At 42.3% G+C, this 20,909-nt stretch overlaps 1 protein-coding gene across 2 annotated transcripts in view; it reads right to left on the reverse strand.

Annotated features, from left to right (window-relative positions):
* The window catches only part of LOC143420370 (uncharacterized), a 55,789-nt gene extending 35,140 nt beyond the window's left edge, over nt 1-20,649 (reverse strand). The window contains exons 1-2 of one of the 2 annotated variants that reach the window (XM_076888404.1): nt 20,367-20,649; nt 17,746-17,851 (exon numbers count right to left, since the gene is read on the reverse strand). In XM_076888404.1, the coding sequence (XP_076744519.1) occupies nt 17,746-17,763 (18 nt within the window). In that variant the 5' untranslated portion in view covers nt 17,764-17,851; nt 20,367-20,649. Of the gene's footprint in view, nt 1-17,745; nt 17,852-19,761 lie in introns of both variants that reach the window. The other variant, XM_076888403.1, reaches the window with a different exon arrangement.
* Nucleotides 20,650-20,909: the final 260 nt, after the last annotated feature.

A 20,909-nucleotide genomic window follows, 5' to 3' on the forward strand; every position in this document is an offset into this window, starting at 1 on the left:
ATTTAAGTGCATTTTATTGTGCTGGCTGAGTTTGATTAGTTGATTTTAGATGATTTTTTATTAATGTATTTCCTTTTATATATAGCACTTAATCACAATAGGACAGAGGTCCCCAACTTTTTTTGTGCCACGGACCGGTTAATGCCTGACAATATTTTCACGGACCGGCCTTTAAGGTGTCGCGGATAAATACAACAAAATAAAACTAGTACCGGTACCGAAAAAAAGAAGATTTATTCATAACACACGTGAAAAGATCCAGGAAAAAACGATAAAAACGATAACAAAATAACGCTGAAAACCGATAAAAACCCTGAAAACCATACATTTCAGATCTGAGCCTCAACTCTCGCAGTCCGGTACCAAACGACTCACGGACCGGTACCGGTCCGAGGCCCGGGGGTTGGGGACCGCTGCAATAGGAGTTTCCAAGGTGTGTTATTGCAAGGTAAAGGTCATTTTCAGCTTTTTGAAAGTATTCTAATAATATCTCATCTTTTAACAGGAGTGACTGATTTTAAAAATGGGATTCTGTATGTCTGTGCAATGTTTCATCAGTCTCTGTTACTCTGTTATTTCTCTCCATACGCACACTTGTTTTGTTTTACATTGGGATTAAAGTTTCAGTTATTTGATATCTAATATGTCAGTTTTATCTGAGGTAGACGTCTCTGGCTGGACACGAACTTTGATGCTCAGCGTTTACGGTACAGAGCAGCTTTTCCTACACAATATACAAAATACTTCTCAAATCACATCTCATGGCTATATTAAGTTTTTTATGTTCTGTTTTGTCAAGATAGTGAAAACACACTAATGAAAACAAACAGCTGCTTATGTTGATTATGAGGTTAATATCCAGCTGTTGCACTAAATGAAAAACACTTAAAATGAGCAGTGTTACAATTTATGAAACTGATGAAAGATTTTATTACTAAAACATGCAGGAGTGGTTTTTAACTTAAAGGAGCCATAATAAGTCATGATACATTCATACAATATGCATAAGAGGGCAGACCATGTTTCATTCATACATCCTTCTACCAGTAACCTAGTTCATCAGTTTGTAGCTTCACATAACAAAAGTAATTTTCGTTACAGGTTTTTCAATCACGTTTGTTTTTGTGTGAAGACGAACTACACGTACCAGACCTTTCTTATCTGCAAAGGTTGTTATGATTTTTCAGAATACCCAAGACCTTCGAGGTTTTTACATTGGGATCTAACCATGACAACATCTTCAGGCACAAAACAACTTTTTATCCATTTCTGTCATTCTTGTAGCAATGGTAAATATTCTCAAATCCACAGTTTCCTTAGAGGTCTGTAATGTACTGGATTTGTTCCCACCTTCTTTTCTGTCAAATAGAACACCTCCCACCTCTGCATGAGACGGTACAAGCACTGAGCAGCTCGTTCAGCAGTACTTTTACACCCACAGTGTAGGAAGGAGCGTTACTGCAGGTCATTCTTACCAGCAGCTGTCAGACTCTAACCAGGGGTGCACATAACTTTTTAGTGAGCTACTCAGGTGAGTCCCAGGACGGTTTTTAGTACGCATTGAAAACGCTCTATTGCAGATATGCTAGGAGCGACTTCTTAGAACGGGCTCATTGAAAGCAGCATGGTTAAGACCTTGGAGACGCTTACAGCTGCCCTGAAGACTCAGAATAACACCTCCGAGTGTATATTGGGTTACATCAAGGAGAGGCGTGCTCAAAATGACACCTTCTAGCAAAAGTTGGATCACATCGCAGAACAGCTCACTCACACTGCAGTTGTGAGTTCTCAGAATCGGCTATCTGAGCAAAAGAATGACAACACCACGGAACGGAAGTTTGATACCATCATGGGGAGGCTCTCCAACGGGAGATTGAGAGACCAGTGTTGGAGTGTTAAAGAACAGCTTTGAAATTCTCCTGAGCTTTTCGCATAAAAGAAAAATCAACATCATAATGCGGCTACCTCCTCGGCGCCAGCTGTGGGCTCAAGGCTGGAGCCGAACAAAAACACCCTGATAACGACTGTGTGTTGACTGTTCTTCCCACTCCATGCAAGGCCACCTGGGTTGGCTGGCAGACTGTTTACTTAGCCTGATAGGGCAGAGGACACTGTCTCAGCTGAACTCTGGACACACATACACTAACACTAATAAGCACTCACTCATTCCCTTTCCAAATGCCTTCGATGCTTGTCCTCTCCTGGAGAACACGGCGGGTCTGGGTCCACGCTGGAATAATAGCGCAGGGCAGGATGACTGCTGTGTTTCCTTCGGATTAGTCCTCACCCTCTACCCAACCCTGTGGCTTGTCATGTGTTCCATAATGTTGTACTGTGGACATTTATGTGCTCTCTGTGCAGAGGAGTTTTTTTGTTTCCTGTTCTCATGCTGTCCTCTATAGGAGCCCAGCACGAGTAGAGGTCTCTTTTTCCTCTTCTACTTTCCCATTGTCGTGTACTTTTTCCGTGTTTTTCTGTAACGCTGCCGATCTCCGACCTGTATTCCCATGTGATGTCTATGTTGTGTGTGTAAGTTTGGGGGGGGGGGGGTTCTATTCCACTGCGGGGGCCTGGGCCCCCTTTCCCTGGCGGGTCGCGGAGTATGGGGGTGCCTACTGGGGTCAGCGGGGGAGCTGGCCCCAGGGAGGGGTCACTTGCCCCTCCCTTCCTTCCCTCCCCATCTCCAGCTGCCTCCCTCTTCCCGCTCCACCACAACCACCCACACATGCAGGGCCTTGGAGTAGGGGTATGTCACCAGGGTGCAGAGGAGGCTACCCCCCCCGTCCCCTTCTGGCTGCCTCTGCCTCAATTTTATCCCACAACTTAGACATTCACATTACTCACACTCTCATTACACATACATATAGGATCTTGGGGGTGGGCACGATACACGGAGTCCAAAGTACCATCAGGGTGTACACCCCACCCCTGGCATCGTTGCCCACCTCTCAATTTTAAATACACGTAGACATTGAGGGCTAGCAGGAGGGACCATGCGCTTACCTGCTGCTCTCTGGCAGGTAGCTCCATGCCCTCCTGGGTTTTAAATGCACCTTAGAACACACATGCATCAACACTACAATGAGCGGGTGGAGGGAGGTTTGGAGTCTTCTCTCACCCCCGTTCTCTGCGACCTGCTGGAGCAGGGGGGCTAGGACTAGGAGGAGGAGTTGGCCGTCCGACTGCGGTCTGGAGTGTGGAGCCTCCCTGCTGCTGCGGAGTCGGGGCGGTCTGCCTCCCCCCACCGCAGGGAAAAGGGAAACACCACCTGGGTCTGGGTGCAGTTCCCCCCTCCAGGGGCGGGGGCACCTAGACCCGGTTTGTAGAGTACGCTTGGGGAGCGTGATCGTGTGTACAGCGTCTCTTTATGTCTGTCTCCACATTGGTTGAGTGTGGAGTAAGTGCATATGAGAGCATGAGGGCGGGAATGGATGTTTGTATCTGTGTGTGCCTGTATGTCTGTGTCTATATGTCAGGTTGGGTGTCAGGCGCCACCTCTCTGGGGACATCTCAGGCCCTCCAAGGTTTGGAGGCCTATCTCCCCCTACCACCACTTCCCCTGCCAGTGGCGGACCCCCTCAGACATCGGTGCGTTGGTGGTTCTTTGTGTCCGGGGATGGGCGTCCAGGTACACACCGGCTCACTCCTTGGCGGCCGCTTATCGGAGCCTGGAGCCTGGGGCTCGCTCGGGCCACTTCGGAGGTGGGGTGCCCCCGGCCTCTCGGCCTGGGGCTCGGTCACTCAGGCGCAGCTGGCTGCCGGCGGAGCTCATGGGCGCGTCACTGCAACTCCCCCTGGCTTCTGCTCCGCAGCTGCTGAGTGAGCCCTCATCTGGGACTCTCCTCAGCTCTTACTGGAACAGTGGCGCAGCTGCCCCTCTGTTGGTCTTCCTTGGTCTCTTGTGTTCTGGGGGCCTCTGGATGTCTGGAGTTTTGATCTCCTCCACACCTGCTTCACGCCCTGGAGGACGGGGCTGTGGCCCCCCCACACCCTCTAGCAGATTATTACATGAAGGAACCTTTTAAAAAACAAAAAACAAGCGCGTCCATGCTCACAGGTGTACACACGGGTGATCACACCCACAAACTACACCCTTTTTGGCTCCTACCTCAAAGCACACTGTGTTCTGTTGATCTTATGTGCTGCACAATAATGTTTAACATTTAGTATTTACTGTCATATTCCCATATATCATTGTGATGTTGTTTATTCTATTACTCTTGTTCTCTTCTGCTTGCTTTCTTTTTTCTTTCTCAGCAGGTGATCCAGGTGATTGATATATGCATTTTTTTTTCTCTGCCCGTTCTGTTGGTTTTTGTCTTTTGCCCTTCTCCCCCGTCCCTCTTCTCAGCTGTTTCTCTTTCCTTCTTTCTTTCTCCCCTTCTTTCCCCCAGTCAAGTCTGTCCCGTATTCAGTAAGTGAAAATAAAATAAACAATAAAAGGTGAATCAAATGGACCATTACGGCAAGGCTGGGATGGTCAGTTTGGTAAAGTAAATCCGTTGGGCATCTTTCTTTGCCTTTAGACAACAATTCTGATGGCAAAAGAGCCAAACGGGACAGGCCAAAAAAAAAAAAAAAAAAAAAAAAAGGTTTACTCTGGCACAGCTGGATGCCGGCAGAGCTGGCGGGCATGCTACTGCAGCCCCTTCTGGCTTCTGTGGCCGCTGGGTGACCCCTCGTCTGGGAATCCTCAGCTCTTCCCAGAGGGTGGCACGGATGCCCCTCCAGTGGTCCTCCTTGGGCTCTCACACTCTGGGGCCTCTGGATGTCTGGGGCCTGGATCTTCTCCATGCCTGGAGAAACCTTTTGAAAACAAGCGCGTTGATCCACACAGGTGTTCACTGTTCATAGACAAACTAAATCTTTCTTGGCTGTTACATCAGGTTGACTGTCACTTCAGTCTTTACTCTGAAATACAGGAAGTGAAATCAAGGCTCAAACTGTTTCTTAATTTAACATTTTAAACTTTTATTTAATTGTTGTAGAATTTCACAACACCAACAACCTTAACAAGAAAACATCTGCAGAACACGTTTTTAAATACATTCAATAAAAACTTGATAACACGACAAAAGATTTCTTCATTCAACTGCTAGAACAAAGCGAACCACTCGACATGAACACTGAAGCAGAACAGTTTAGAAAGCGTAAAATGTGACGAGCAGAACATTTTCATTCATAGCTGCCTCATCAGAACAATGTTTGTCACAGTTGGATATTCAACTGCAATTTGAAGAATTCTCTCCTTCAGGTTGTTGACCATATCCTTAGGAAAGCAGAGGACTTAAGAGTTCTTACTGCACATGCTTTGTACATCCTTTACGGCAGAGTCACCCACAATCAGAGTTTCAGGCCTAGCCTTTAGCTTTCCCTGTGGTCTTCTACTTTTCAACAGATTTTCAGACCTTACTTCGCTGCTTTTAGATGGATGGTTGTCCGATATAGATCCAGGGTCCTTTGATAGTGGAGCAAATCTGTTCTGCAGTTTCACATTCAGTTGTTTTGGAGGTTTGTTGTTAACCATCCTATTCACGGTTGTCCAGTCCTGTTTCCTCCCGTATACAGGGGTAGAAGAGCTTCTCTGTCTCGTAGGAAGTGAAGGCCAGTCGGTTTCAGAGATTTCAGCTCGCTGTGCCCTGCCTGTGATACGTCCTCCCCCTTTCTTGAGACATGATTTGTGTCTTGGTTTTAAGACGCGCATAAGGGGGGGGATTATCGCTTGAGGATTTATTATAATGCGGTTAGCACCTTTCCAGGCTATTGAGGCTGTTCGGTGCCCAGACGCTGTAATCAGGCTTTAGCTGTGTCTAGGCCACAGACACACGGAGCGCTGAAGATACGGTAACTATAAAAATGTTGCTGTTTCTGTTAAGAACGCTTTAGTCCTAATGATCTATAAGTTTCCAGAAGCTATCGCAGGTAAGCTCATACGGAAAAAAGGGAAAAACCAGCATAAAAATCAATAAAAATCAATAAAAGAAGCAAAGCATTTAAAGAGCAAAGACAGGAAGCGTCCACACTCACAAAAGGGGGAGGAGGAGATTCTATCTGAACTCTGTGGAGCCTGATCTCAAGGGTTCTCAGTCTCTGTTCTTTCTCTCTCTTCTGATTCACTGTGATCCAGTGATGGGAATGATTTCAGCCCTTCATGATCCTGCAGATGTTTGCAGAGAGCAGAATATGAAGTGAATGTTTTAGCACACTGGTAACAGTGAAACCGTTCATTTGCCACATGAGATTCCTGAAGCTCTTGTCACACTGGTCACAGCTATAGTTCTTTTTTTAATGTGTAGCTTCATGAAGGTTACGATTACCTGAATGTGAGAAGCTTTTGTCACAGTGTCTGCACTTGTATGGTTTCTCTCCTGTGTGGACTCGCTTGTGCCTTTTAAGCTGACTTGTACTGATGAACGATGACCCACACTGATCACAGAGGTGCTTTTTAACCCCACTGTGAATGAGTTCATGGCGTTTTAATGTACTTGGAGTGGGGAAGCCTTTCCCACATTTGTTGCAGTAGTTCAGTTTGTGTCTAGTGTGTCTTCGCTGGTGTGTTTTGAGGCTTGTTTGCTGACTGAACATTTTTCCACAAAAGTCACAAAAAAATTCTTTCCCGCCACCACAGCAACGACAGAGTTGAGAACTGCATCCATCTGTGTCGCTCTGCTTCTAAACAAAGACACAAACACAGTGTAAGTCAGTCACTTCAACATTTTTATCCTCAACGTTGCCTGAAATAAAGAGCATCTCTGCAGATGTCCAATTACATTTTACTGTTTAGAGCGCAGGTGTCGAACTCCAGGCCTTAGATGTGTCCTTGATCCAAATCAGGGGAGTTTGACACCCCTGATTTGGATCATAGCACTTACCTTACTGAACTACTATAACTAAAATTATACAAAAAAGTATAAGCACGTCATATTCAAGAGGCACACGCGCTTAACTTAATGTTACCCCAAATTTGTATCCAGAACAGAATTTTGTTTGACTCACTAAATAAAGAATGAAGACTAATATAGTGCTTTAAAGCTGGCAGATGAACAGTGTTGGGCAAATTACTTTGAAAAAGTAATTAATTATAGTTACTAGTTACTTCTTCAAAAAAGTAACTGCGTTAGTAACTGAGTTACAATATTCTAAAAGTAATTAATTACTTGAAAAGTAACTATTGCATTACTTAAACAAACAAACAAAAAAACGTTTAACCCTCTGGGGTCCAGGGTATAATTGGCCATTTTTTCTAACTTTTGATTTTACCTCCACATTTCACCTTGAAAAACTTTGCCTTGTTTGGTATCATCCTTTTCAGCACAACCTCACGTGTCTGAATTTACAGTTATGTTTTCATTTTGACATACTGTATTAACACAACTGATCAAAAATCAGACAAAAAGTGATTTTTTACTGTAACAACCACAAACATGTTTAATGAATCATATTTCATAACTTTAAATGCAAATATAAATTGTCAATTTTAAAATCATACGCACAAGTTTTGCAAACAACAAAGTTATTTGCATCCATTTACCTTTTATCTTGATTTTCTAAATAACCACTTCAAACTATTTACAGAACAATCAGCTGTTCTTCAATAAGATGCCACACAAATTATTTGTGCCACTCCAAAAATTTCTGTCCACTATAAAGGAAACATCACAGCCTGATACCTGCAGGTCTGACAGCAGGTGTATCACTCCTGTTTCTACCTGGAGACAGTAGTCACCTCATTGTTCTGACACACAACACAAAACTATCCACAACACTACACACTAACTACACAATTCAACACATTAACTACACACTCCAAACACGCTAAACATCACAAATCTCTCACGACTCAAAACTCACTCTCTCTTTTTCTGCTTGTAACGCCGTTATTCCCATCACTGCAGATGACACATTGGAAACTAAAGCAAAAGCTTCTTACTATTTTGTGTCACCTTGACCTTTGACCTAGGACCTTGATGCATTACATACTAAAATTGTGTATTTTATTATCTTTACCATATAATTGGAGAAGTATTGGCTCAAGACTTTTGCCAAGCTGTAAAAACTTCCAGTCTCCCAATAGGATGAGTCCACAGGGTAGGGCTGAACGATATATCGCATTTGCGATAATATCGCGACATGATCAAGTGCAATTTTCTAACCGCAAAGGCTGCGATTATACTGCGATTATATTATACAATTCATGGGCTGCATCCTCCTGAGGCCGCATTTGTAGACCGATTACGTCACAGCGACGCGCCGAAGGCTGTCCAAATTACTACCATATCCCAGAATTCATAGCGCGGCCCAGCCAAACTCCAGTTTCCAACAATGGCGGCCGCTACTAAGTTTTAAAATTACTCATACTAATCTTTCTGGGTCACAAAATAAACTTTTAACATATTTTCAGGCGAGAAAGTAGCTGTGTAAACATCAAATATCTGCTCGGTTTATCAAGATATCCCATATTTGCAAAAGTGCTTCGACGTTTTCAGAGGCGTCTGCTACCCACCAGCTCGACAGCTAGCCGGGAGCTCGAGGGTTACTGATGCGGCCGAGAACGGCACAACTCCCGGCACATCATTTTCAGATCACCGCGGAGTTTCGCTGCTCGGGTTAAACGTAATATATAAGTCACTTAGACAACCTAAAAATGTTATTGTTGGGCTTTTTTCAGTGTTTTGTTTGTTCGTGAGTAAATCGGTTTGGCTGAGATTAAAGTTATTAGATTAGATAAAATAAAACTTTATTAATCCCCCGGGTGGGTTCCTCCTTGGTTTTCACACAGCTGACTAAACGTCAAACAGAAAACTTATTAAACAGAAGTATGAGACAGTCGAGAATTTACACCAGTGTCTGGTTATATTTTAGATAGCAAGAAGCAGACGGCCGAGTTTATTAAACTCCACCGAGACAGCGGTGACGCTAATCAGAACTAGACCGTCCAATTTCACGCCTTTAAACTTTAAAGGCGTGTTTGTGTGTGTGTTTATACAATTGCTATTATGTTTGCACTTTATGTGTAATGTTACTGACTGCAGAGATCAGTAAGATGTGTGTATTTTTTATTTATTAGTTTTATTTATTTAATATTATTTTTTAATTGAATGACTGTCTAGTAGTTCACAGATGTCGAAAAACTGAGTGTGGTAAAGCCACTGATTTTGTTTATGTATATTTCTGCAATCTGCACATTGTACTGACTTTCATTTTAATGTTTACACCAGGGTTCCTTGTCAGCACTTTATGCTCAGATGTTTGTAAGCTAAAAATAAACTATTGTGTATGTTCAAATATACTGTTGTGATTGAAGAAGTTAAATAAAAATGTCAGTCATCAATTCATGCATCACCTCATGTCATCATAACAGAGGTCTGTCTTCCAGGAAAGAACAGTTTAAAATTAATGTAATATAGTATTGGCCATACTATATGATGTATTGCTTGTCTTTGTTTAATAATACAGAAGACAAATACCTTAAAAAATAATCGCATATCGCATCGCAATCGCAATATTGGGGCAAAAAATCGCAATTAGATTATTTTCCATAATCGTTCAGCCCTACCACAGGGGGAGCACCCTCAAGCACCCCAACCACGGACTCCAAGAAGGCTGAACACTTTAAACCACAGTTGTCGAAATCCAGGGCTCGATGGGTGGTGTCCTGCAGGTTTTAGATGTGTTCTTGATACAAGACAGCTGATTTCAATGGCTAAATTACTTCAACATGTCTTGAAGTGTTTACCGTAACAGTAAACACAGCCGGAATTCATACATAAAGTACACCGGATTATAAGACGCACTGGCGATTTTTGAGAAAATTAAAAAGAATTGTAAGTCTGACTTATAGTGCAGAAAATACGGTAATCACATAATTCATGTTATGGAAAACCTGCAGGGCACCAGCCCTCAAACCCTGGAGTTCGACACCCATGCTTGAAGCTGCCAATCGGCCCATAAGCACAGACGACTGTCGGGACCTATTCAGTGACAAAGGAATAGGGAACAAACCCTCTCATTCTGGAGAAACGCCACCATACCGGCAGCAACCCGAAGGGATACTAAGGTACCCAGCCAAGGCCGACACCTCACACAAAGGGCAAATCCAGACTGGTTCCAAGCCCAAGCCTCACGTTCAGATGAGCCTGACTGTATGTAGCTGGTACCTCTGAACCAAATGCAATAACTAAGGCTCCTTTATAACCAGAGAGGTGTTGTTCAGTGTCCCAATCACTAGCCTGGGTAGCCGGGGATCAGTCCACCAGAGTGCACTAAACCCAAATGCAGTGTGGTGCCTCCTGCAGGTGGTGGGCCGTTCTTTGAGCTGTGGCCTGTTGGGTCCCAGCAACTAAGGCAGGGGTGGCCAACTCAAGGCCTCGAGAGCCGGTGTCCTGCAGGTTTTAGACGTGTCCTTGATCCATCACAGCTGATTTAAATGGCTAAATTACCTCCTCAACATTTCTTGAAGTTCTCCAGAGGCCTGGTAATGAACTAATCATTTGATTTAGGTGTGTTGACCCAGGGTGTTATCTAAAACCTGCAGGACACCAGCTCTCAAGACCTGGAGTTGGCCACCCCTGAACTAAGGCTTGGACGCCAGGTGCTAACCCTCAGGTACCCTCCCCAGGCCTCGGCCAGGGTGATGCCCCGGTAACCCTATCCCAGGGCAAGGTGAACTGTTCCCTAGATTTTTCTTTCACACAGGTTTTTTGAATCACTCTTTGCCTGTCCCTCAGTCAAGGACCAATTTGCCATGGGAGACTCTACCAACATAGCACCTGGGATCTCCAGGACACACAAAACCCTTCACCATGATAAGGTAGCAAATCATAGCGAAGGCTTTTCATATAAAAAAAAAGAAAAGAAAGTGTGATGTACAGCTCTCTCCATGCCCTAGCATGTGATATAATACTCAATATAGTTTCTTGAAACTTTAACCCTAGGCACAAAGAATGAAGGTCAAGTTCAAATGCTTAGCCAACCTAGACGCTCATGTCCTCCAAGGCCTAGTATTGTGGATAATACAAATTGTGCACAATTTAAAGTTTTCACTGGTTTTCATGTTCGTTGTGACCATGACCCAATTTTTACAAAACTAAAACTTTTCAAGCAGTTATCAGTGTCTACCATCACACAAACTTTGAAAACGACATCATGAAAACTGTGGATGATACATTGGTGACAAAAAAATAACCTGAATTGATTAGATACTCTGTCGCATCGAAAGGAGAGGAGGAGAGGAGAATACAAATACATACCTCACAGTAACTGCACTTGAAGAGTCTCTTTCTGGTGTGGATCTGTTGGTGTGCTTTCAGGGAATATGGAGCGTTAAAAGCTTTATCACACAGGTCACACTTATAGGGTCTCTCATCAGTGTGAGAAAATTTGTGGATTTGTAAATGTTTGTATGCTACAAATCGTTTGCCACACTGATCACAGCAGTACACATCCTGTCCCGTGTGAATCCGCTGGTGTTTGTTTCGATTCTCTATATGGCTGAAGGTTCTCCCACAGATGTCACAGCTGTATGCTTTAATTCCTGAGTGGGAAACTTGATGAATCCTTAAGTGGCTACCTTGAGTAAAACTTCTATCACACTGATCACAAGTGTATGCTTTAACTCCACTGTGGATGAGCTTATGCCTTTCTAAGCCTTGTTTCCATGTGAAACTTTTCCCACACTGATCACAGGTGTGTGCTTTAATTCCACTGTGGAGGCTTTGATGAGTTTTTAGGGCACTCTTTTGAGTAAAAGACTTTCCACACAAGTCACAATTGAATGCTTTAACACCACTGTGGATGAGTTGGTGTGTTTTTAAGTTTCCAGGCCGAGTAAAAGCCTTCCCACACTCGTCACAGGTGTATTTTTTCTCTCCCTTTCTTCTTTGAGGCTTGTCGGCCTCCTGAGTGCTCGGACCTCCTGCTCCATGTTGGTCCTGCAATGACAGAGATACAAACAGAGGCAATGAGTGAAATGCAGTCGTGGAACAAAATGAGCCGTAAATTAATACTAGTTTAAAATCCGAGGATGAAACAGCACGAAGGCTTGATAAAAAGAAATTATAATTACATTTGAATAAATCTAAACATATGTTATTTGGAAATAGTAGTTTAAATACAAATGCTAAGATTCATATAAAGGGTGTTGATATTGAAAGAGTCAGTGCGAATAAATTTCTGGGGGTAATAATAGATGAAAAACTTAACTGGAGAGCTCACGTAAGATATATTCATTACAAAGTATCACAAAGCATTGCAATAATAAACAAGCTAAAGCAGGTATTAGACAGAACATCACTTCATATTCGCTACTGTTCACCGGTTTCACCATACTTAAGCTATTGTGCAGAGGCCTGGGGCAACAACTATATAACCACACTACATTCACTTTTTACTCTTAAAAAAAAAAAAGAAAAAAAAAAAGCAGCTCAAATCATCCACAATGCAGGTTACAGGAACATACAAACTCACTATTCTTGCAGTCTGAAATATTGAAAGTTGACGATCTAGTGAAATTCCAAACAGCACAAAGTCTATTCAAAGCAAAAAATAAAGAACTGCCACATAATATTCAGAGCATGTTTTTTTTGAAAGAAGGAAGTTATTATTTAAGGGTTTTTTGTAACTTCGAAACAGGGAAGGTACGCACTACAAGAAAAAGCTTTTGTGTTTCCGTGCATGGAGTGAAACTGTGGAACAGTTTGAATATGGAATTAAAGCCATGTCCGAACATAAACCAGTTCAAAAAGAGTTATAAAAATATGATCTTCTCGAACTATAAAGAAAGGGAAAAATATTGAAATTAAGTGAATGTCTCTATTTAAAAAAATGTCATGATGTGATATTAGAGTATATATTATATCAGAAATCTGTTCACTATTTAAGCTGACTAAATATTAACTGATAACTTATGGCAAAGGGGTGGGATTAAATAAGTGTGTACTTCTTCCCACTCCCTTTGAACATGTAAAGGAATCAGAATGGTAGCTATATTGAAATATATTGACTTTTATGTAGTATTTTTTCTCTCTCTTATTTTCTTTACTAAATGTACCTATATATTGTTTACATGTTTGAAATATAGTAACAACAACAACAATATGCAGTCATGTTAGCAACAAGGCTGCTTAATAGAAAAGAGAATTTCAAGCAGATCAATTTTTAGTTCCATTTATTTCAATTTTATTTACACAGCGCCAAATCACAACAACAGCCACCTCAAGGTGCTTTATATTGTAAGGTAGACCCTGCAGTAATACAACCCCCCCCCCCCGAAAACCTAACAATCATATGACTCCCTATGGGCAAGCACGTTGGTGACAGGTGAAGGAAAAACTGTCTTTAAACAGGAAGAAACCTCCAGGAGAACCACCTGTGAGAGACAGGACGAAATGCATGCTGTGAAAGAGAGACAGAGATTGATAATAATTTATTTATTGGAATATGACTCAATGCAGAGAGGTCTATTAACACATAGTGAATGAAAAAGGTGACTGAAGAAGAAAAACTTGATGCATCATGGGAATCCCCGGCAGCCTACGTCTATTGCAGCATAACTAGGAAAGTTTGAAGCCTAATCTTGAAAGTAGAGATAGTGTCTGTCTCCCGAATCCAAACTGGAAGCTGGTTCCACAGAAGAGGGGCCTGAAAACTGAAGGCTCTGCCTCCCATTCTACTTTTAAATACTCTAGGAACAACAAGTAGTATTTTTAGTATTTTAGTATTTATTTATTTATTGTCATTGTCAGAGAACAATGAAATTGCATTTGGGGCTTCCGTACAACCCGTAAATAAAATAATGAAGAAAATAATAAATACCCCTTAAAACCCAAGTGTAAATATTTAACCCAGTGTGACTCCAGTGCAATAAGACAATCCTTAGCAACAACATGAGAACATGACAAGTAAACATGAGAACCTGACGGCCTGCAGAGCGAGAGCGAAGTGCTCTAATAGGGTGATATGGTACTACAAGGTCATTAACATAAGATGGGGCCTGATTATTTAAGACCTTGTATGTGAGGAGCAGGATTTTGAATTCAATTCTGGATTTAACAGGAAGCCAATAAAGGGAAGCCAAAACAGGAGAAATATGCTCTCTCTTTCTAGTCCCTGTCAGGACTCTTGCTGCAGCATTTTGGATTAACTGAAGGCTTTTAAGGGAGTTTTAAGGACATCCTGATAATAATGAATTACAAAAGTGCAACAAAGAAGTAACAAATGCATGTACTAGTTTTTCAGTCTCACTCTGAGACAACATATTTCTAATTTTAGGAATATTGTACAAGTGGAAGAAGGCAGTCCTAGATATTTGTTTAATATGTAGAAATGTTTAGTATGTGGTAGTAGCACATGAAATCCCACCAAGTGCGAGTGCAAACCAAGACAAAACTTAATGGGCTGAAAATTGAAGCTGGCACAGAAGTGCCAAATCCTGCAGTTCTTCTAGAGGCCACTCGAGGGGTCTTAGACAATTATCTTAACATGACTGAATATAAAAAGGGCATCTTAGATAGGCAGAGTTTCTCAGAAGTAAAGCAAGCAGATGTTCTTCAAAATATCTGCATATACAAATTCTGAACATGACATCATCAAATATTTCAGTAATTATGACAAGTATGCTCAGTGTAAACATCCCATTTCCTTACTTGGAGATAATTGTGGCTGATGCTTCAAAATGTGGAGGTCAAATTCAAAGGGTCGCATCACAATGGATTAGTCCATCTTTTATATTGCTCAAAAAATTGAAAATATATATCTTAGATCAAAAATAGCCAATAAGCCATTTGATTTTTTTAAAAGTAACTCAATGAGTCCTTATACACAAATGTTAATATTAACTCAGAATGGCACTAAATATGTAGCAGGTCTATACTTTTAAGAGATAAGATAAGACTTGGCGACCGTGGCTCAGGGGGTTGGGAATCGTATCTGTAACCGGAAGGTTGCCGGTTCGATCCCTGGGCTCTCTGTCCTGGTCGTTGTGTCCTTGGGCAAGACACTTTACCCTACTTGCCTACTGGTGTTGGCCAGAGGGGCCGATGGCGCGATATGGCAGCCTCACTTCTGTCAGTCTGCCCCAGGGCAGCTGTGGCTACAACTGTAGCTGCCTCCACCAGTGCGTGAATGTGAGAGTGAATGAATAGTGGTATTGTAAAGCGCTTTGGGTGCCTTGAAAAGCGCTATATCAATCCACTCCATTATTATTGTTATTATTATTATTATTATTATTATTGATCCCACAATGGGGAAATTTTTGCGTCACCTCAGCTCAGGTACAGATATCAGAAGGAAATACAAAAATACAATTGAGTACAATCAATGAAAAAAACTAAGATAATACACTATATACAATGGTAGCATACACAGTATGTAATTATGGATATAGTTGGAAATATGGAAGACAAACTATATAGCTTGGAAGGTCATGGAAGGTCCATTATGCATGAAGTGGTGACCGTGGATGTTCACAGTGTCCACTGACTCATGACATCGTGATTGAGGAGTTATAGAGTCTAACTGCTGTTGGGATGAATGATCTGCGAAAGCGCTCCTTCCTGCAGCAAGGGTGTTTCAGTCTCTGACTAAAGGAGCTGCTCAGCCCACTCACATACTCATGCAGTGGGTGATGTGGGTTGTTCATGATGGATGTCAGCTTTACTAACATCCTCCCCTCACCGACCATCTCCACAGACTCCAGGGGACATCCCAGCATGGAGCTAGACCTCCGCACCAGTTTGTCAATCCTGCTTCTGTCCCTGTCCATGCATCCACTCCCCCAGCAGGCCACTGCATAGAAAAGGGCAGATGCTACCACAGTGTCATAGAATAACAGAGTCCTGCAGACTGCGAAGGACCTCAGTCTCCTCAACAGGTGGAGTCGACTCTGGCCCTTCTTATACAGGACGTCTGTATTTGTAGTCCAGTCCAGTTTATTGTTGAGGTGAACACCCAGTTACTTATAAGAGTCCACTATCTCAATGTCTTTCCCTTGGATGTTCACCGGTGTTGCAGGGGGGGGACTTCCTCCTGAAGTCTATGATCATCTCCTTTGTCTTGCTGGCGTTGATTTGGAGTACGTTGGTCTCACACCAGCCAACAAAGTCACTGATGACCCCCCTGTATTCCTGATTATTCCCGTCTGATACGCATCCAATGATGGCTGTATCATCTGAGAACTTCTGTATATGGCAATCGTCCGAATTATAACAGAAGTCTGAAGTGTAAAGGCTGAACAGGAAAGGTGAGAGAACCGTGCCCTGTGGTGCCCCCGTGCTGCAGATTACCACCTCGGACACACAGTCATGGAGCCTCACATACTGTGGTCTGTTGGTAAGGTAGTCGATGGTCCATGCAGTCAGCTGTTTGCCTACTCCGGCTCCCTCCAGCTTCCCTCTCAGTAGTGCGGGTTGGATGGTGTTGAAAGCACTGGAGAAGTCAAAAAACATGATCCTCACAGTGCTCCCCGCCTGCTCTAGGTGAGAGAGGGATCGGTGTACCAGGTAGATGACAGCGTCATCCACCCCAATTCGAGAACGGTAGGCGAACTTCCTTGCCTTCGTCCTCTTGAGCTGATTTCTCACCTGATCAGCTGTGAAGTAGATGTGAGGCTGGGCTGGAGTGGGGGGGTGGGGCTTGCTTTGTTGTGGATAGATGTGTGGATAGGGGTGAAGCAGGGTTGTGGTGAGAGGAGAGCTCAGGTGACAATGGCATTGCACCCGGAGGGGGGGGTGGCAAATGGAGGGGGGTTAATGGAACCTGGGGGGTGGGAGAGGTGATAAGTGGGCCATATTCAAATGTCAAAGGAGCTTGCAAAGAAAAGTGTCTGGACTTCTTTAAGTTACTTGAAGACGTTTCACCTCTCATCCGAGAAGCTTCTTCAGTTCTAAGGTCAAATGGTGGAGAGTCCCATGGCAGTCAACGTACTGGAAGAAGTTTGGGAGAGTGACAGATAGTGAGGCATGATTGAAGTCCCCAGAAATAATAATGAGGGACTGCGGATGTGCCATCTGTAGCTGAGAGACAGTGGAGTGAATGTAATCACAGGCTGCTGTAGCGTCGGCCGAGGGTGGGATGTAAACAGTCAGCACAATAACGTGTGAAAATTCCCTGGCCAGGTGGTATGGCCGGACGCTAACTGCCAACAGTTCAATGTCTTTGGTACAGCTCTGTTCCTTCACAGTGATGTGCTCCGAGTTACACCATCTCTCATTGACATACATTGCTAGTCCCCCACCTCTCCTCTTACCACTCTCCATTGCATTCCGGTCCGCTCTAACCAGTTGAAAGCCATCCAGACTTATGACAGAGTCCGGTGTGTGGTCCGTGAGCCATGTCTCAGTGAACAGGAGGAGGCTGCTCTGCTTGAACTCCTACTTTCCATGTTTTCTTTTATTTGTTTGTAACATTTATTAGCACAGCGTGACAGTTCATGATTTAATTACTTTATCTGGTCATCCTAAACATAATTTCAAAGCATTATTTGAACATCCTGATAAGGAATTACACTTTCTTAGGTATACGTTGATAATACAGGGTTAGATTCCTCCTGCCTTCAGAACTCTCTCAGTTCTTGTTATCAAAACGAAATGTCCTGAATACTGCTCACTGAAAAAAATTATTCAATGTATGAAAATGTGTGGTTTTAATTTTAATCTTGATTTTTAAAGACTTTGTTTCAGTGTCCTGTGACCTTTTATTTTGTCTTTTAACATCAGTTTAAAAAAAATGTAACAGCAATATTTTCCTCACCTTCTGTGTTGAGCTCATTGTTTCCTCTGTAGTGACTCAGCTGAGTCCAGACGGCTGAAAATGTTCCTCTGCTGCTCCGTCAGACTCTTCTCCTCCTGCTGATCAGCTGGGACACAAAGCAGATATTCGTTAGGCTCCACACTGCACTGAAGAGTCAAAGTGTCTCACATGTTAAAAGTACAAATTTTACTCTGTGACTCTTTGTAGAAATCATTGTACTGCAAAGTGGGGTAACTCTCTTATTAAGTAACACTTCAGGAGTAACTGTGACATTGGTTCTAAGCAGCCTTTTTACTATGACAGGGCCTTAAACTCATGTCTCAAAGGATGGATTTGGGTTTATACACTTTTGTGGGATATGACTAGTTCTGGCCTATTATGCTAGGGTAGGCATCTAAAACTCTCATTCTAATGTGCACTAAAATATGTATTTTTGAATAAAAACAACATTTATTATATGAATGTCTGTATTTGATCCCTGGAAGAAGAAAAAGGAAGCAGAGCAAACAAAGACCTGAGCAAAGCAACTTTTAGACCATTAATTTGTTCTAGCAGCTGCAGGATGAATAGAAGCAGTCAGTGCATGAATAAACATCTGCACATTGATTTTCTATTAGAGGAACAAAGTGAATGCAGACACTGACAGAGACAAACTCTTTCCAAACCCTCAGAACAAAAGCTGTCCATCTTTGTGTGACTGTCAAAATGCTTTTTACAAATCCTGCTTGAAAAGATCTTCCTCCCCTTGACTGCAGCTACAGCATCTACTCTTGACAATAGATTGCTGTTGCTGACCAATATTAGCCCCTTCCACTACCACCTACTTGGCTCAGCTCGGTTCAACCTTCAGCATTCGGGTATTAGCTGGTACCAGGTAGTTAATTTTTTACCTAGTCGATGCGAACACTGTGGTCCAGAGGTGCAGATGCTTACCCTCAGTTCAGCAGCAAGTACCACCGTCTCAATGTTCTCCATTGTTCTGTTGTTTTTGATGTATACGAATTATGTCATGGGACTTTTCTCCGTGTTACTGTAACGGTCCTAAGTACACTGAGTTGGTACTCGACTGTAATGAGTTAAGAATTGAGTCGACTTGACTAGGAACTATTGGAAAAGAGGCATGTGTGGACCCAGTAGAGAAGCCACGGTGCCTTTAGGTGCATCGGAAACTCAAGCCAGAAAAGTTTTTTTAAAACAGTTTCAGGTTTCCTGGTTGACATAAAAACATTCTCATTACTTTCTTATAATTTTTTGTATTATTTTAAGTAATTAAGCGCTAACATTATATCAATATTAAAGTTATCAAAACAACCTCATTTTTATTACTAATTCAACAAAGTGTTTGTTAAACAGGGCCAAAACTAAGGTGACACAAAACATATGCATTGCTTTACAGGCATTTTTTAATAGGTTTCTACTTATTATATTCTACCTCAAAAATATTACGTTGTAACCAGTATACTTCATCATATGCTTGCTCCAAATGTCTCTGTGAAAAAGACAAACTAATTTAACCTTGTGAATTTCTTTAATTATCAGATAAGTCATGCCCATTATGATATCTACATGGAATCATTTAGATTCCAGCAGCACCTTTTCATCAACATGTCACACAGACAGAGATTTTTAATTAGAACTGTAGTAAAGAAATGACCTGAGCATGTAACCACTATTAAAGTGATTACACAGGTACTTGAGGAGCTTTCATTTATTTATTTTTAAATTTGTAACATCTGTTAATGTAGAAGTGAATGGCACATGCTGACTTTAGGATTTAATAACTACATGTCTTCAGTTAAACCAGCTAATCATATAAAAACACACAAATATCGTGGAGGTTTAGTAATCATACCCAAAGTACAGGGCATGTATAATGCACAAGTCTTTGTTATATAATTATTACAAAAGGTTTCATTAATGTGATCAGAGAAAGGGTTAACAACAATCTGGTGGAGCTTGCTGATTAACACGTGGTTAAATATTCAGATCATAAGAATAAGTGGTTTTAATAAATACCTGGAGTGAACCCCTGTGGCTTTTGGAGTGTAGACTGCTGGGTATACGAGATGCACCTAAAGGCACCATGGATTCCTTACTTGTGCCCACTTGAACAGTAAATAAGGATGTTGCAGTGACCGAGTCACTGCTGCATGTCTTTATCTTTTTGTCCTGTGTGTTCTTGTTGGTATCTCCATGCTCCTCTTTTCTCTTTTGCAATCCTTTTACTGCCCAGCTGCTGTCTGCAGATCATTTTAGGAGTTCACTTCCTCTCATGTGTTCATCCACAGCAGCTGGATAATAAAGTTTATAGTGACCCTGATACTGCAGCAGATCGCTCTCATCCATTTCCTGTTATCACTTCAAATAGAAACGAGGCTGTAGAGGTTTGGTGCAGGCAGAAAAACAGCTGCAGGGACAATGAAAAGACTTTTCTGCTCCAACTTCTCCCAGCATGCTGAGCTAATGATTAGTTGGTGTTTTTCTCCAAACACTCTCTCACTCTTCTCTCAACGTGTTCACAATAAACTGTGAACAGACACCGAGGAGAGCAGCAGAAGACCTCATTCAGGAGCTAAACTCAACATGAACTGAACTCACAGTAAAGTTAGCTCGGTGCTTACCTTTAGATGAGCCCACAAACCGAGAGAAACTCCGCGATGAAGCTGCAACTCTTTCCAAACACAGGAAACAGATCAGGGAGCAGAGACCCACGTGATTAACGCTGATCTCGGCTACGATCCAGGAGACAAGGGTAAGAGGATCGATCCAAATGTAGACGTTAACGTAGGTATGATATTGAATCGACGTTTTTTATAATTTCTTTCCTCTAGGTTCAGTACTTTGCCCCCGTTTCACGAAAAAGCTGCTCTGTCAGTGCAAACACTTCCCCTCCTGCAGCGACACTTTGCTCCGCCCCCTTCTTCCTGCTCCACATTGGTTTGTTGCTGCGCGGTCACGTGACTAGGCTTCCTTTAAAAAAAACATAACGTGAGTTGCCGAGAGTGAGAAATGTACGGAAGCGTAGAGCTGCCACGCAGGCAAAAGAAAAACACAAGTGTATCACGTTATAACGTGAAACGTTTATTGTTCTAACAATATACCATCACGTTTGTACAATATAATATTTATATTGTACAAACGTGATAATTATGTATATTGTAATA

The sequence above is a fragment of the Maylandia zebra genome, linkage group LG9 (genome assembly GCF_041146795.1).
Source record: "Maylandia zebra isolate NMK-2024a linkage group LG9, Mzebra_GT3a, whole genome shotgun sequence".
NCBI classification, from domain to species: Eukaryota; Metazoa; Chordata; class Actinopteri; order Cichliformes; family Cichlidae; genus Maylandia; species Maylandia zebra.